At 43.8% G+C, this 17,305-nt stretch overlaps 2 protein-coding genes across 11 annotated transcripts in view; both read left to right on the top strand.

Moving 5' to 3' along the window:
- The first annotated feature begins 298 nt into the window (after positions 1 to 298).
- FASTKD5 (FAST kinase domains 5) lies at positions 299 to 10,405 on the top strand. 5 transcript variants are annotated; one of them, XM_042980798.1, is made up of 2 exons: positions 299 to 386; positions 7,651 to 10,405. In XM_042980798.1, exon 2 carries the CDS (start codon positions 7,691 to 7,693, stop codon positions 10,133 to 10,135), a length of 2,445 nt encoding a protein of 814 aa, XP_042836732.1. In that variant the 5' UTR covers positions 299 to 386; positions 7,651 to 7,690; the 3' UTR covers positions 10,136 to 10,405. The 5 variants fall into 5 exon arrangements, with proteins under 5 accessions (XP_042836732.1, XP_042836734.1, XP_042836735.1 ...); XM_042980800.1 differs by lacking the exon at positions 299 to 386 and adding an exon at positions 400 to 782; XM_042980801.1 differs by lacking the exon at positions 299 to 386 and adding an exon at positions 794 to 960.
- Positions 310 to 17,305, top strand: part of UBOX5 (U-box domain containing 5) — a 37,218-nt gene continuing 20,222 nt past the window's right edge. For 2 of the 6 annotated variants that reach the window (XM_042980806.1, XM_042980802.1), the window contains exon 1: positions 310 to 386. The gene's annotated coding sequence lies outside the window, so the exon portion shown is untranslated. The other 4 variants (XM_042980803.1, XM_042980804.1, XM_042980805.1 and 1 more) reach the window with 4 other exon arrangements.

Raw genomic sequence — 17,305 nt, 5'->3', positions numbered from 1 at the left:
GTCTCTCTCTGTCTCTCAAAAATAAATAAATGTTAAAAAAAAAATTTTTTTTTTTTAACCGTGAGTGGCGGTCTGGGATTCGAACCTGTATCTACGCTATTTAGCGACTTCCAGAGAGGTTCATCCACGGCGCTGTTTCGCCTCCGCGGGTCCTAGACTCCCCCGGCCTCTCGGCAACGTCCTACAATGGAAAACGTCCTTGGAAAACGCTGACAGAGCCTTTTGAGCCTCGGCCGCACCCGTCACCGGCGCAGCAGGCGGAAGTAGCGGGCAGTTGGCCGGAAGTGGAGCTGTGAGGTCCGGGTGTTGCTGGTGGAGTGGCGGTGGCGCGGAAGCTCGCGGGATCCAGGGTCTGGTGTTGCGGCGCCCGTGTTCACCAGGCTCAGGTGAGTGGCGGCGGCCGCGGATGAGGACTCGGCGGCCGCTCCCTGTCCACCTGGGCCTTGGCCGCCTCTCCCGTCCTGGGCGGCGCAGGGCCGGGCGCTTCCGGGCCCGGGCTGCGGACTCCTCTCGCAGGCCCGTTTAGGCAGAATGTCGGCGACCCCGCCACCCCAGAGTTCTGTGACCTTGGACAATCGGTTCGTCTGAATCTTGACTTTTCCTCTGTGAGACGGAGATGATCACTGCCTGCCTCACAGGGCTGTTGTGGGAATCCAGTGAGGTGTTTTGCGGCACTTCGTTACCACACTTAACACGTGCACGCGACCCACTCAGGGATCTGGAGATGGGGTCTGTAGGTCTGGGGTAAGGTTCGAGATTACGCATTCCTGACCAGCTTCCAGGTGAGGCTGATGCCGCTGGTCCGCAGGCCCCTACGGTATTTTGCTTAGTACCCGGGTCAACTTGAGCCTTCAGTAAATATCAATACAGTGTATATCCTGTCCCCGTTTTTAACAGACGGTTTCTAGTTGCACATACCTAAGGTCGTTATTGATGTCTTCCTCCCTTTTCTCTCCAGAGGTAAGAAAAATAATTGCCCTTTCTCTTTCCGTACAAATCATGACACAGCTCTTCTGTCCTGACTCAGGGAGCTTTGGGCCCTCTTTAAACCAGTTAAACTCTTCCACTTCCTCAGGTCATGCTTCATTGCCTACTCACTGTAAACCCTTGGACAGTGAGTGCTTCTTCCTATGGAGCTGGCAGCCAAGTGCTTTAGCACCAACGTGTCTGGTGTTCTGTGCTCTAGTCATTTGTTGCAGCTGGAATGTGAATTCCTATTTTCCGCACTTGGCTCACACTTGGTGAGTAGTAAGAAAGCCGCTTTTCCAGAACTAGATTGTACAACTCACTGCTCTGAATGGCCTCAGGCAAGCTCTGGCTTGATTTCACTACTGCCTGGGAGACCAAAATGAAATATGGAGACTCAGCGTTGCATAATGCAACAGAGAAGGTGAGGCCTTTGGGAGTTGTGCAGGTCTAGTTTATTTGACGGTATGGTTTTCTTCCCCATCTGTTGCTTTAGCAAACCTTTAGCAGTTCCATTCACATGGGCTGAGAGGACCTGAGTGTCTGCTCTCTGTTGCTATACCCAGAGATTTTCTTTTCTTTTTTCTTTTTTTCTTTCTACCCAGAGATTTTCTTTTCTCCTTCCTTCCTTCCTTCCTTCCTTCCTTCCTTCCTTCCTTCCTTCCCTCCTTCCTTCCCTCCCTCCCTCCCTCCCTCCCTCCCTCCGAGGGAGAGAGAGAGAATCTCAAGCAGGCTCCATGCCCAATGCAGAGTCCAACACATGGGGCTCAATCTCACCACTGTGAGATCATGACCTGAGCTGACACCAGGAGTCAAACATTTTACCAACTGAACCACCACCCAGGTGCCCCACGTACCCAGAGATTTTCTAAAAACAGAGTGTGTGGAATCCTTTAAGAGCAGCGGCTCTAACAGTCATCTGTGGGGCCTTGTCAGACTGTATCTACTCAGGCCCTTCTTGCCATTCTGATAGAGGAATAGCAGAGTCTTAGAAGGGGAGGAAGGGCTATATAAACTAAAAAAAAAGTTTCACAGATAATTGTGGTGTGCTGTTTTCTCTGATAAGAGTGGAAACCAGAATGAAGTGAAGGAGATGGGCTGTTAGAATTGAATTTGGTTTGGCTTAACTCTGGGTGATACTTACGTTGACCTAAACACCTTAGCACTGGTGTTTGACCTTTGTCGTGGCAGTAGTAGTAGATCCCTGTCTTGTAGGCTCTGCTCCAGTGTGGAAACTGAAGCACAGAAGAGTCTAGCCCAGTTAGCATTTGCATTAACAGCTAAGGGTCCTTAGGTCAGTCACTAAGCCCTCACCAGGAGCATTAAACTTGGTAGACTCTTAACACCTAGAGGAAGTTAGTTTTCTGTTTTTTTTTTTTAATTCTCCGGGTTGCTCAACAAATTATTTGCTAAGACAAGATTAGAGTTTGAAGTATTCATTTATTTGTGGCAATTTTACCAGGACATAGGAGGGTTAAACCTTTCTAGCAAAAGGACGGAAATCAGAATTAAGAGAGGAGATCTAGTAACTGGTGAATTAAATATGCTGAGAGTGTTATATACTTAATCTACAGTTAGCATGGCTGTCTTCCACCGTCTGGCTCCCTTTCTCTAACTTCTGGACTATAGTTTAAAATGAAGCTATTCGGCCTTGCTCAGACCTCTGTACCTGGAAGGTGGAAAGGTAAGATTCCTCACTCCTTGAAATTACATCATTTAGGGTGGTTGGACAGTGCCAGGGGTCTCTGAGGCTCCATTCTGGTTTGTTAGGAACCCTAAAGAGAGATGGGGAAGGGGATGTACATGTGGCACTTAAACTAGGAAAGGAGCTTTGTGCTGATGTCACATGTCTTTGAACCTCTAGAGAACGTGTCAGGCATTATTGATTGGGCATCTGTCTCATACCATTCCCTTTCCAGCTTTTTTCGGGATTCTCTGGGAGTCCTTAAGTAAGGAAGAGCTAACTCTCTCAGCTGTGCTTTCTCTATGTAGGCAACACATCCAGACAGCCTCTCCTTCGCAGTGCCTTTTCTCCTCACTGTTTTGCTTTATTGGTTCTGTATCTTCCATGTGTTTCTTTCCCTTTCTTCCCCACAGCACTCAAGACCAGACTTCCAAAGTCATTATATTTCAGGCATATATTTGTAGATATGGTGTCTATACAGTTACACTAAAACTTGCAAGGTGAAAAAGTAAGTAGCTACTGTTTGCCATTTGCAGTTGGCTCTTCATGTCTCTACGATCCTTTATTTTGTCATCATTTCTGTTACTGGGCATTCATAAAGAAATTCGAGGGGCGCCTGGGTGGCTCAGTCAGTTAAGCTACGGACTCTTGATTTCAGCTCAGGTCATGATCTCACGGTTCGTGGGTTCGAGCCCTGCATCAGGTGTTGCGCTGACCGTATGGAGCCTACTTGGAATTCTCTCTCTTTCTGACCCTCCCGGCTCGCTTGCTCTCTCTCAAAAATAAACAAACGCTTAAAAAGAAAACAGTAGTTCTATAGACAGTAGGAATTACTTGGGCTAGAAAAACTTTTCAATGTTTTCCTTGAAACTTCACATTACTTTCTTTGAATACTGATTGTCTTCTTGAAGAATACCTTAATTTCCTGTTAGTACATGCATTTTGCAGATTTAATTTTTGTCAAAGTTGTACATGATTTACACAGTCACATAGTTTGATGGACTTATAACACTAAATATTCCCTTTCTCCATTTTTTTTTTTATGGTGATCTGTGATCAGTGATTATGTCATGCTGAAAGCTCAGATGATGCTTAGCAATTTTTAGCAATAAAGTATTTTATAATTAAGATAGGTGTGTTTTTTAGATATAATGCTATTGCACATTTGACAGACTGCAGTATGGTGTAAACATAACTTCTCTGTGCACTGGAAAACCAGAAAATTCCTTTGACTCACTTTACTGTGACACTCACTTTATTTCAGTAGTCTAGAACTGAATAGCACTATCTCAAGGTAACACCTGTATTAGAGGTGAGAGGGGCTTTTGAGTTCACCCAGTTCAAACGCACCAGCTCCCTGGCATCTGGAAACCCTGTAGATGGGTCAGGATCCTCCCCACTTCTTTGTCTGGAATTTGACTCTTCTTGGCTAGAGTACACACCAGCAATGTGGGTTTGGAATCAGACGATCTTTGATGTCAAACCCCACTCCATCCCTTAGCTGTGTAACCGTCAGCAGGTTCCTTAACCTTGTGAAGTCTCCTTTTCCTCATCTACAACATGGAGACCACAAAACCTACGTTACAGAGAGGTTGTAAGGATTGGAACTATATGCAGGTAAAAACCTCATAGTAGGCTCGGCACAGAGGAGGCCCTAAGATAATTGTGGCTGTTGTTTTTTCCATCTTGGGACTTAACCTGTATTTTAGCATTTCAAAAAGAACCACATTAATTCAAAATGCAGACTCTCTATCACCGAAACAGAAACATTAATGTTCAAGGAAATGGTTCTTTTTTCATTTGAGGAGCATGCACAGTAATTTTATTCATTAAATACACTTAGGTAGTATTAATTGAAGTAGTTTAAATTATTTAATGTACTTTTATTTATTTATTTATTTTTAAAAGTTTATTTAGGGGCGCCTGGGTGGCTCAGTCGGTTGGGCGTCTGACTTCGGCTCAGGTCATGATCTCACAGTTCGTGGGCTCAAGCCCCGCATCAGGCTCTGTGCTGATAGCCTGGACTGCTTCAGATTCTGTGTCTCCTTCTCTCTCTGCCCCTCCCCTACTCACGCTTTGTCTCACTCTGTTTTTCAAAAGTAAATAAATGTAAAAAAAACAAAAAAACAACAAAAAAAAACACGTTTATTTATTTTTGAGAGAGAGTGCGTGTTTGCAGGGGGAGGCAGAGAGACAGGGAGACCAGAGAATCCCAAGCAGGCTCCATGCTGTCAGTGCAGAGCCGCATGTGGGGCTTGAACTCATGAACCATGACATCATGACCTGAGCCAAAATCGAGAGTCAAGGGGTGCCTGGGTGGGTCAGTCGGTTAAGCATCCGACTTCGGCTCAGGTCATGATCTCACAGTTCGTGGGTTTGAGCCTCGCGTCGGGCTCTGTGCTGACAGTTCAGAGCCTGGAGTCTGTTTCAGATTCTGTGTCTCCCTCTCTCTCTGCCCCTCCCCTGTTCACTCTGTCTCAAGAATAAACAAAAAAAAATTAAAAAAAAACAAACAAAATCGAGAGTCAGATGCTTACCCTACTGAACTACCAAGGTGTCCCTAATGTGTTTTAAAATTATATTGTTTGGGATGCCTGGGTCACTCAGTCGGGGAAGCATCCGACTTCAGCTCAGGTCATGATCTCACAGTTTGTGGGTTCAAACCCCATATCGGCTCTGTGCTGACAGCTCGAAGCCTAGAGCCTGCTTTGGATTCTGTGTCTCCCCCTCTGTCTGTCCCTCCCCCGCTCATGCTCTGTCTCCCTGTCTGTGTCTCTCTCTCTCTCTCTCTCTCTCTCAAAAATAAACATTAAAAAAACTTTTTTTTAATAAAAAATAATATTATATTATTTATCGGGATGCATGGGAGGCTCAGTCGGTTGACTCTTGATTTCAGCTCAGGTCATGATCCCAGGGTTGTGGGATGGGGCCCCATAACAGGCTCTGTGCTGAATTTGGAATTCTGCTTGGAATTCTCTTTCTCCTTCTGCACCTCCCCTCTCTCCCCCTTCTAGGGCGTGTGCGCACTCACTCTCTCAAATAAAAATGAAATAAAAAAAAATTATATTATTTATAAAGGTATTTGTTAAATTCATATACTCTTCTGTATTAACAGTTTCAATGCCAATAAAGAAGGAAAAGTTAATTTATATCAAAGATATAATGGAAAGTCTCCCCACAAAGAAGTTACATAGTTCCTTTCCTTTCATATAAGTGTATTTTAGGTGATGGCACTCATTTGTGTTCTGTTTGTTCCACTGAGTATTTGTATGTGTGGTTTCTCGTGTTGATGCTTGCCACACACTTATCCTGTAAGCCAGCCCCCTCCTTCTGGATGGACACTTATATTGTTTTCAGTTTTTTGCTTTTTTTTCTTAAACATTTTATTTTTAAGTAATCTACACGTAATGTGGGGCTTGAACTTACAACCCCAAGATTCAAATTGCACACTCTGCCGACTCAGCCAGCCAGGCACCCCGATTTTTTGCTTTAGAGTAGCACAGTTATTTTGTTAAAAAAAAAAAGTTTTGTTCCTTCCCCCCCCCCAGTTATTTCTTCCGAACTAGTTCCCAAGGTGTGATGAAGGTCTACAGATTTGAACAGTTGGTTGAGCATCCGACTTTTGATTTTGGCTCAGGTCATGATCCCAGGGTTGTGGGATTGAGCCCTGTATCAGGCTCTGCTTGGAGCGTAGCACCTCCTTGAGATTCTCTGTCTCTCTCTCTCCCTCTCCCCCTCTCCCTCTCTTAAAAAAACAAAAAACAAAAAACAGAGGGGTAGATTTGGGCTCCTGGACCATAGTTTGCTGACACCTGGTCTGTAACATCTGGACCCATAGATTGAAACTTGGTAGACGGAATGGTCCACAAGGTCATAGTAAAGATGTAAGCGTACAAAGATTTCATGTGAAAGAATTCTCCTCTGGTTCACAAAGAAAGTAGAGCGTACATTCCTACCATCCAGAGAAGCCTGTGTAGCTCACAAAGCCACTGGCCTGCCCTTTGGTCACCTGGTTCTCATGCTATGGGCTCTGGAAGGAAGAAGAGGTTGACAGGGGAGTTGGGCAGGTATTTCAGAAAGTCACCCTTGCGCCCTCAGAACCCGCAGGGGATTCTGTGCAGCAACAAGCCTGTCAAGTCCACATCTTGGCAGCTCAGGGCTCACTGGGTTTTGCTTGTCAGGCGTTGGCATTTATCAAGTGGGAGGAAAGCTAAAAGCCTTTAGAGAAAGCAAGAGTATAGCAGAGTCTGTTTCGTAGGCTCTCCTGGTTTCTACCATGGGGGAAAGTGGGACCTGCACTGCTAGAGGCAAGATTTCAGCACCTGACTCCCTGGCAGCATTGCTAATCAGCTGCCTCCAGAGGAAAGCTGTGCTGCTCCCCTTCCACGTCAGCGGGGCAGGCGTGTGAGTTGGTGTTTCCTGAACCGTGAGCCCAGCTTTGAGATGCTTTTTGCTTCCCACCCATGAATTGACAGCAGAGCTTCAGGCTGCTGCCTTCTGCCACCAAAATGAGTTTTTGAGTATACGTCCTAAATGCGTGCCTCTCTGCGATAGTGGTTCAAAGTCTGTGATAAGTCGCCTGGACAGGAGAATAGGCATCTTCTGGCAGGTGCAGGAGCAGCATCAGAAAACAGTTGAGTAAGGTGTGGGAAATGAGCATTAGAAAACAATTCTGTAGTCAGAAGTTTTATGCTTAGGAACAAGGAGGGTTATTGTGGGTATAATGAATTAAACTTTACATCAGGTCCCGCTTTTTACTTTTGCTGTTAGCGCAGCAGCTTTAACCAACTTTCTTATTCTCCCAAGTGGGCCCTTTATGCATTGATATCAAGGAGAAGCAGTTTGTAGCCTTGATGTATGCTGTCTTGTCATTTGGGCATTCACTAGCATTGAACTCACTTGAGTGGACAGCAATGTAGTTTAATCCATTTCTTATAATGTGTAAATTTTGGTATTGTGATAGGTGGAAGCCACTTATTCTTCATCTACCCTTTTTTCAGTATCTGGCACCACCAATTCTGGCCCAGTCATTTGTGACCCATGGCTCTTGCGATATGCCGAAGATTTCCAGGTAGTTTCTGTGGAACGCCTCCCTGTCCAGCTCTAATCAAGCACCATGTAAACAAGAAATTGCCTGGACAAACCTGTAAGGACTGTGTTCTGACTGCCAAAACGATCAGTACTGACACCAGAACAACAGCCACTCTCAAGTTGTTAAAACCTTTAGGATATCGAGCGTTTTGCAGTCCTTTTGCCTACAGCACAGCCCAAAGTGTGACATATTGGAATGTGGGAAGCTACACACAGCCGAGGGGACAGGAGCCTCCAGAACACAGCGGCTTCTGCCATCCTGCCAAAAAAGTTGAGAACATTCATAGCATTTCCTCCTCTCAGAGGATCCTGACGACCAGCAGTACCTTCCCAGGTTTGGAATTCAGCAGGACTTCTGCCTCTAAGGCCAGCACGTTGAAGCCAGGCTCACACAGGGCTGCGGGAGTTGAAGACAATATAGAAATTTTTGATTCCTTTGAAGACCCCCGAGGTTTCCTACAGCTAAGACCAGAGTACCAGCTTCACAGCTATAACAGATCTGAGACTTGCCAGCCCCTGTCTGTTTCGGAAGGTGAATTAATTTTGCACAAAGTCACAGTTCATCAAGATAATCTCCAGCCTCAAGTCATTGCTGATTATTTCTGTAAGCTGAGCTCTTTGCCTGCAGAGCAGCATCCTGTTTTGCTGTCCAGCACCAGCTTTGCTTTGCTCTGCCAGCTGAGTGTGAAAAACATACAGTTCTTTGATGTCCCGGAGTTGATCAGTATTTTGAAGGCCTTTGTCAGTTTGGGAATCCCTCACTCGCATTCAGTGCTAGGTGTGTATGAAATCAGATTTTGCAGTAAGGTGTGGGAGATGAGTCTGGATCAACTTCTCTTGGTGGCCGATCTCTGGCGAAACTTGGGTCGCAGAGTACCTCGGTTTTTAAAAATCTTTTTTAGTTATCTTAATCTGCACTGGAAAGACCTATCCTTGTCCCAGCTGATTCACTTAATTTATATTATAGGTGAAAGTCGTCACGCACCCCAAGACCTAATGCAAAAACTGGAATCATTGATTCTCAAGTACATAGATTTTATCAACTTAGAGGAGGTTGGTACAATCTGTTTGGGGTTCTTTAAATCAAGTAGTAATCTCTCTGAATACGTCATGCGGAGAATTGGAGACTTGGCTTGTGCTGACATGCAGCATCTGAGCAGTTATGCCTTAGTGAATATTCTTAAGATGTTCCGTTTCACTCACGTGGATCACGGAAATTTCATGAAGCAATTTGGCCAGATTGCTCCTCAGCGAATCCCTTTTCTAGGAGTTCAGGGTGTCATGCACCTGACTCTTGCTTGCTCAGCCTTACGCATCCTGGATGAAGGGATAATGAATGCTGTGGCTGCTTCTTTGCCTCCAAGGGTGGCATATTGCCGAAGTAAAGATGTTGCCAAGATTCTGTGGTCATTTGGAACTCTGAATTATAAGCCACCCAATACAGAAGAGTTTTATTCTAGCCTGATAAATGAGATTCACAGAAAGATGCCTGAGTTCAGTCGATATCCAGAACACCTGCTCACCTGCCTGCTGGGCCTGGCATTCTCTGAGTACTTTCCATTAGAGCTCATCAATTTTGCTTTGAGTCCAGGGTTCGTCAAGTTAGCTCAGGAGAGAAGTAAGTTTGAACTCACTAAGGAGCTATATACTCTTGATGGTACAGTTGGCATCGAGTGTCTAGATTACAGAGGCAATCGTCTTAGTGCTCACCTTCAGCAAGAGGGGTCGGAAATGCTGTGGAATTTAGCAAGGAAGGATATGTGCTCAAAGCCTGAATTCCTGGAAGCTCTCTTTTTACTAGAGAACATGTTGGGTGGGCCCCAGTACATCAAACACCATATGATTTTGCCTCATACCCGATCTTCTGACTTAGAGGTCCAGCTTGATGTTAACATGAAGCCATTACCCTTTAACAAAGAAGCCATACCAATTAAGGATGAAGCCAAATTAAGGCTTAAGCATGTGGGAGTCAGCATTACAGATGATTTGATGAATCAGCTACTAAAAGGGAAATCAAGAGAATGTTTCCAGGGAGAGATTGCATCAGAGACTGAACAGCGGAAAAGGGAGTTAGAGAACGCACCTATACCTTCGGGGACCTCCCTTTGCAATGTGGCAGACAGATTGGGGGCTATGGAGATGGCTGGCCCTTGTCCCCCAGCTTGCACGCAGGCCCCACAAGTGAAGCTGGCTATTCAGTTGACAAATAAAAACCAGTACTGCTATGGTTCCAGGGATCTGCTTGGACTGCACAATATGAAGAGGCGGCAGCTGAATCGGCTTGGGTACCGTGTAGTAGAGGTATCCCACTGGGAATGGCTCCCACTGTTGAAACGAACTCGCTTAGAAAAGCTGATGTTCCTCCATGAGAAAGTGTTCACCTCTGCTCTCTGAAGGGCTTTCAGGGACATTGTTACTCATAAAGGCTATCGAGGTATACTATGCAAGGTGCTGGGAAACAGTTACGAAAGCCAGCATGTAGGTTTGGTAATAAAATCATCTGTTGAAGAGACTTAGTTGTGCTCTTGTCAATGGCAGAGTGACGTTTGTGTGTTACATGAATTAATTGTAACCTGGCCCCATTGTACAAGTTGTTGCTAATTTGTGCAGGTAACTAATAAACATCGTAAATTCCCTATTTTCAAGTAAGTCCTGTCTTATTTTTCTTCCTCTGTTTACTGGCCTTATCTCATGATTATTTTGCATTTGTAAGATAAAAGGGTAGTCAGACATTGTCAAAGCTAATTTTTAAAAAATGGTTTTCATATACTTTATTTTAAAATAAGAATCTTTTGGGGTGCCTGGGTAGCTCAGTCGGTTAAACATTCGACTTCGGCTCAGGTCATGATCTCACAGTTGATGAGTTTAAAGCTCCATGTCGGGCTCTGCGCTGACAGCTCAGAGCTTGGAGCCTGTTTCAGATTCTGTGTCTCCTCTCTCTGCCCCTCCCTTGCTTGTGTTCTCTCTCAAAAGTAAAAAGTAAATAAATAAACATTTAAAAAAATAAGGATCTTTTACAGCTTAATTTACATTTCAAGATTCCCCCCCCCCCACACACACACAACCAACCATGTTCTCTTCACACCCTTTAAAATTAAAGTCTCATTCTCCTTTAGATTTGGTTGGTTGTCCTTAGTTGCTGGTTCTTCCTGTTTTAAACAGCCAGGATTAATGTCATTATCTTAGCTTAATTAATGTCATTCTCTTAGCCCCCCTTCTTCTGCATTTCTACTTCTCTTGAATAAGTTCTCCCTCTCCCCACCCTTCCTCTGGGATATTGTCTCTCTAAAATTGGACTTAGAAGAGTAGAATTAAATGACTGCCTGTTGGGCCATTGATTCCCAAATCTGATGACCGGGCAGAACGTTGTTCATGACAAGTAACTCAGACAAGAAGGAAATGCATTGCCTCCCATGAGGTGGGCTTCAGGTTTGGTTGCATTAGAGTTGCAAGCATAAAGAGATTGTATACATAGACTCTGTATATTTGTATGCAACTTAGTACAAGTAACCTTTGTAAACATTTGGGATCTGTGAGAATTTTAAAAAGGATCCCTGCCCCCATTATTTAGGCCTCCTCTCAAAGCCCGCTTCCCTGCCTGTGCTAAAACAGTACTCCCAGTGGCTTGTGTTTGTGCTCTGTCATCTTCAGTTTCATTTTCCTCACCGCACTCAGCATCAGAAATTACTCTTTATGTGTTTACTTATTACTTTCCCTGTTGGAAGGTGTCCCTTTGAGTTAACTTTGTCTAGTTAACTAGTTAATTTGTCTCCGGTGCCTTGAATGGGTCCTGGCACAGAGATGATAATGTTTAGTGAGTATGGTGTGGGAATTTAGAGTGGCTGGGCTTTGCTGGAGAGTTGGGGTGGAAAGAAGGCAGAGGGTGAGGCTAGAGAGGTAGAGCAGATCTGGGTCACAACTAACGGCATTGCTAAAGAGCCTAAGTCTGTAGGGACTGGTTTTTTTTTAAAGGAGTTTTAAGTCAGCATAACTGGGCAGATTCATGTTGTAGAACGGTTAGGTTAAAATAATAGAACTAGATTGGGGGTGGGGGTGCATGAGATACATCAGAATATTTCACAAATGTGTGCAACAGCTCAGGTGAGAGATAATGAGGGCCAGAACTATGGAATGGCAAGTCTGAGTTTCAGAGATGTTTGGAAGGGGAAAAAGGCAAGACTTGCTAATTGGGTGAATTAGGGGATGATGATTTTGGTGCCTACATTGATACGGAGTCCTCAACTAAAATTGGAACCAAAGCAGGAGAGGTGTTTGGTTAGAGGGTTAATCTGTGCTGGTCATGCTAAGATGAGCCTCCAGGCAGAAATCTCCAGGCTGGGGTCTCAAATGGGGATGAGGACAGGTGGCTGTCAGAGCCACAAGTGAGTGAAGTTGCCTGGGACAGGCGGGAAGGAGGTTATTGTGGGTTGGGGAGCAGGGGAGAGAAGATACCAAGAATAGAATACCAGCATTCTGGTATTCTGGTAGGGAGGACCAAGTAAAGGGGACCCAGTGGTAAAGATAACAAAAGAAGATATAATTAGACTTCAGGAAAAATGGTAGCATAGAAGTTTGTCAAGGGTCCCCAAACCACCCTCACTAGAAGGATTCACGGAACTCAGGAAAGCTGTTACATTTACAGTTACAGTTTAATTACAATGAAAGGCTACAGATTAAAATCAGCAAAGGAAAAAGACGCATAGTGTGGAGTCTGGGAGAGACCAGGCACAAGCTTCTGGTTGTCCACTTCCGGTGGAGTCATGTGGACAGCTCTTAATTTCATCCCAGCAATGATGCCAACATTTACCAGTACTGCCGACCAGGGAAAGCTCACCTGAGCCTGCGCAGGGTTTTTATTGAGGGGGGTCTGTCATGTAGGCATGGAGTACCCACGTGGCTGACCTCATTTGGTCCCCATCCCTCTCAGAGGGCCAACTGATAAAGCATGGCCCAAGGCCCCCACTATTGGTATAAACTGTCTGGTATAAACTGAGACCCAAGGTCTCAGGTGTATGCAGACAGTCTTAACATGAAGGATGTTCAAAGAGTTTAGAGATTATCCCTAAGGAGCTGGTGAAGGGCCAGTTTTTTTGGAATGTGCAGGATTTGAACAGACCAAACCTGCTGAGTTAAACTTTTGCTGCACAGAAGCCAATGGGAAAGGAGAATATTGCAAAAAGGAGACGATTTGCACCATGTCAGTTGCTGGGGAGAGAGCAGTTAAGGCAAGAACCAGAAATCTCCAGTAAATTTGGCAACTTGGACATCACTGATGGCATTAACAATAGCAGTTTGAGTTGGATTGTTAGGGCAAAAGCCAGACACTCCTGTTGAATAATGAGAGTTAAGGAATGGGTTGCAAATGCTGACACAATTCCTTGAGAACTTTTGAAGAGAAGGGGAACCTTGAGCAGGATGCACAGTGAGACTAGGATCGCCAGATGAAACACAGAATGTCTAGTTAAGTTTGAATTTCAGATAAGTAACGGATAATGTTTTGTGGTAAAATACAGATAAAATTGGCCATTTTGTAGAAAAGTGTGTCATTCAGTGACAGTGCATTGATGGTGTCGTGCAACCAATCACCACTATCTAGTTCAAGAACATTTTTTCACCCCAAAAGAAAACTCCATACCCATTAAGCAGTGATTCCACACACGCCCCCCCCACACCCACCGCACCCCCAGCCCCCACCCCAGACCCTGTCAATTACTAATCTGCTTTCTGTCTCTGTGGATATGCCTATTTTGGATATTTCCAAAAAGTGGAATTATATAATATGTAACCTCTTGTGTGTGACTTCCTTTACTTAGTGTAATATTACCAAGATTTATCCATGTTATGGTATGTACCAGTACTTCCTTACTTACAGCTGAATAACAGTGGGTTGTGTGGGCATACCCTGTCTTACCCATTTATCAGTTGATTGACACTGGGTTTTTCTACTTTTTGGCTATTGTGAATAGTGCCGCTGTAAACATTTATGTGCATGTTTTACTTGAACACCTGTTTTCAGTACTTTGGGTATATACCTAGGAGTGAAATTGCTGAGTTATATGTTAATTCTATATTTAACTTATTGAGGAACTACCAGACTTTTCCACAGTGGCTATACCATTTTACATTTCTAGCAGCAAGGTATTAGGGTTCCACTTTCTCCACATCTTTGCTAAACTTGTTATTTTCTGTGTTTTCTTTTTTTTTTTTTCTTTTATTTTTGAGAGACCGAGTATGAGTGGGGAGGGGCAGAGAGAAAGGGAGACACAATCAGAAGCAGGCTCTAGGCTCTGAGCTGTCAGCACAGAGCCCGATGCGGGCTCAAACCCATGAGCTGCAAGATCGTGACCTGAGCTGAAATCAGAGGCCCAACCGACTGAGCTATCCATGCACGCATGTGTTTTATTTTTTAATAGCCATCCTAGTGAGTGTGGAGTGGTATGTCATTGTGGCTTTGATTTGTATTTCCCTAGTGACTAATGGTGCTTATCATCTTTCCCTCCCTCCTTTCCTTCCTTCCTTCCTTCCTTCCTTCCTTCCTTCCTTCCTTCCTTCCTTCCCTCCTTCCTTCCTGTCTTTCTCCATGCCCAGTGTGGGGCTTGAATTCACGACCTTGTGGTCAAGAGTCACACACTCTACTGTCTGAGCCAGCCAGGTGCCCCTAGCATCTTTCAATGTTACCAATACCGAGTCTCTAGTCCATGAACAGAGATGGCTTTCTATTTATTTTGGTCTTCTTTAATTTCTTTCAGTAACATTTTACAGTTTTCAGTGTAGAAGTCTTGTACCTCCTTAGTTACATTTATTCCTAAGCATTTTATTCTTTTTAGTGCTATTGTAAATGGACTTTTTGTCTGTATATCTTTATGAATTACTTGTTGCTAGTGTTTAGAAATATGGATGATTTATCCTGCATTTTTGCCTAATTATTAGCTATAAGAGTTTTTGTGTGTGTGTTGATTCTTTAGGATTTTCTACGTACAGGATCATATAATCTTTGGATAGAGAGAGTTTTGCTTTTTTCTTTCTACTTTCCACCTTTTTATTTTTCTTGCCTACTAGTGAGAGCTTCTTGTATGAAATTGAATAGAATTGTTTCTGAGCTTATGGGGAATTCTTTAAGTCTTTCACCATGGAGTATATCAGCTGTGAGTTTTTCATGAATGCCCTTTATTATGTTAAGGAAGTTCCTTTCTGAGTTTGCTGAATGTGCAATAAAGAATTTTTTAGCGTAGGTCACAATAATACATAGGACATTCTTGTACTAAAAGAAAATAATCCATTGTTTATCTGTTTTCAGATTTAAGTGGATACTTTTTATCTTTATTTGCTAAATTGCAACACTGAGAAAAATACAGCACCACGGCAAGGTTTGTTTTGTTTTGTTTTAATGTTTATTTATTTTTGAGAGAGTGTGAGCCAAGGAGGGGCAGAAGATCCAAAGTGGGCTTTGCACTGAGAGCAGTGAGCCCAATGTGGGACTCGAACTCGCCATACATGAGATCATGACTTGAGCTGAAGTTGAACGCTCAACCTGCTGAGCCTCGGCAAGGTTTTTTGAGGGGACTGTTGAGGGCAGAAGAAACTTGAATGTTCCTTACCTGTTGAGGAAAGGTCCAGTAGTCAGAGATAAGCTGAGGATTCAGGAGAGAGGCAAGAACAGATGGAATAAGGTTCAAGGGTCAGGTTTGTAAATGAAGAGCATAGCTGCTTCAGCTGGGTTTCCATAGAATTTTGCTGACACTGCTATTAAGGTGATGAGTAAGTGGTATTAGAATCTTTGGTTCATGTCCTTGTTTTGAGACTGTGGGTCTCTTAAAATTAAGAGACCCATCTGTGCCTTGTTTTGAGCCTATGCGTTTCTTAAAAGTTGTATCTACCTGTGCCTAGCAGTATGCCTTGCACATATTAAGCCCTTGAAGGGTAAATGGGCTCCAAGCACCTAAGATTGCAAGCTGCAAACTTCTGGGTGCACACCTGTGTTCTGGTTGGTCTTCTGTGCACCTCTCATTGGTGGATGACTGTGTGGGATGTGCGGGGACAGCTGTCTTTCATTATAACCAGCTCTAAGAAAAATGCACACAAGTCACATTTTTTTTCATGGATGGACAAGTAACTCAATTTAGAAATTATAAGAAGTATTGTACTTCTGTAAAAGCTGAAGTGCCCAATTTGTAAAATTGCTCAGTGCATTGGTATTCCACCCACTCTATGAGGTTAAATGCTTTTCTCTTATTTGACAGGTAATCTTTTCTTCTTTTTTTCCCTCTGTAACCTGTTTGAGCCTAGTCTTTAAAATATGTCTATCTGCCAGAATTACTTTCCATTACGTTTTTGTGAGACTCAAAAATCCAGTTGTATAACTCAGCTATGGCACTTTTTAGGCCAAAGGAAAATGGATGCTAAGGTGTTCAGAAAGTGTCATGGTCACCTTATTCTCTTCTGAATCATGCCTCCACACTTGCCTACCCCCCTGTTCTGAGTCCTCAACCACAAAAAGGTTTACTTAGCTGCTTCAAGCTCCAAGGAAGCACAGATTGAAACCTTCCAGATAGGGTGACCAACTGGTTCCACTTTGGGACCTGGGACTTTTCTGGTGTTAGCACAGAAAGTTCTGCATTGGAAAAGCCCTTAATCCAAGATAGACTGCATGGTTGATCACCCTACCTTTGGATCCCTTCCCAGCCCTTCCCTTTCCCTTTCTCTTATTCAGCCTGCATCCGGGGAAGCAGAGGAGAAAGGTCTGTCTCCACCTGGTCATCCAGTTCTATAGGGACTCTAAGCTGCAAGAAATACCCTGAACATTGCATCTAGAGCCTCGGTCCTCTCGGATGTCTTCCTGTACCCCAGGAACCCAGTGCAATTGTTTAACTACTTACATGTACTTTGAACACACAAAAGGGAAAATAGAGTAGCCCACCACTCTAATCTGTTGCATATTTTAAATTTCTGCATGGCCACCATTACCTCCCAAATTATTTGTGTGTACATATTCCTAAATACAGATTTTTAACAAATGTGTGATCATAATACTTCTGTTTTGTGTCTCTAAAATTTTATATATAGTTTTGTAATTTTTCTTCATAGACAGTATTTATCATTTTAGTGGCAGGTACACCAAGAATAAACGTGTCACTCAAATATGTCTTATGGTGTGGGTAGTGGGATTCACTGGACTTTTCACTTGACCCTAGAAACCCATTTTTGGTCTTAGATCTGGGTAAAGAATTTTAAGACTTCCATGGTAATAGAGATTTGGATTTAGGGGCACCTAAATCCTGGCTGGCTCAGTAGGTAGAGCATGCAACTCTTGATCTTGGGATTGTAAATTCGAGCCCCACATTGGGTGTAGAGATTACTTGAAAGTAAAATTTTCAGGGGTGCCTGGGTGGCTCAGTCGGTTGCAAGCCTGACTTTGATTTCAGCTCGGGTCATGATCCCAGGCTGTGGGATCGAGCCCTGCGTCGGATTCTGCTCTGAGTGTGGAGCCTACTTAAGATTCTCTCTCTTTCCTCCTCTCTCCCTCTCCCCAGTTTGTATTCTCTCTAAAATAATAATAATAATAAG

The sequence above is a fragment of the Panthera tigris genome, chromosome A3, assembly GCF_018350195.1.
Source record: "Panthera tigris isolate Pti1 chromosome A3, P.tigris_Pti1_mat1.1, whole genome shotgun sequence".
NCBI classification, from domain to species: Eukaryota; Metazoa; Chordata; class Mammalia; order Carnivora; family Felidae; genus Panthera; species Panthera tigris.
Note: the sequence above shows the minus strand (reverse complement) of the source record. Positions and strands in the feature narration are given on the sequence as shown.

Bases quoted from the DNA above. Each gene is read 5' to 3' on its own strand.
- FASTKD5 (XM_042980798.1), top strand. From the start codon at position 7,691: ATGGCTCTTGCGATATGCCGAAGATTTCCAGGTAGTTTCTGTGGAACG.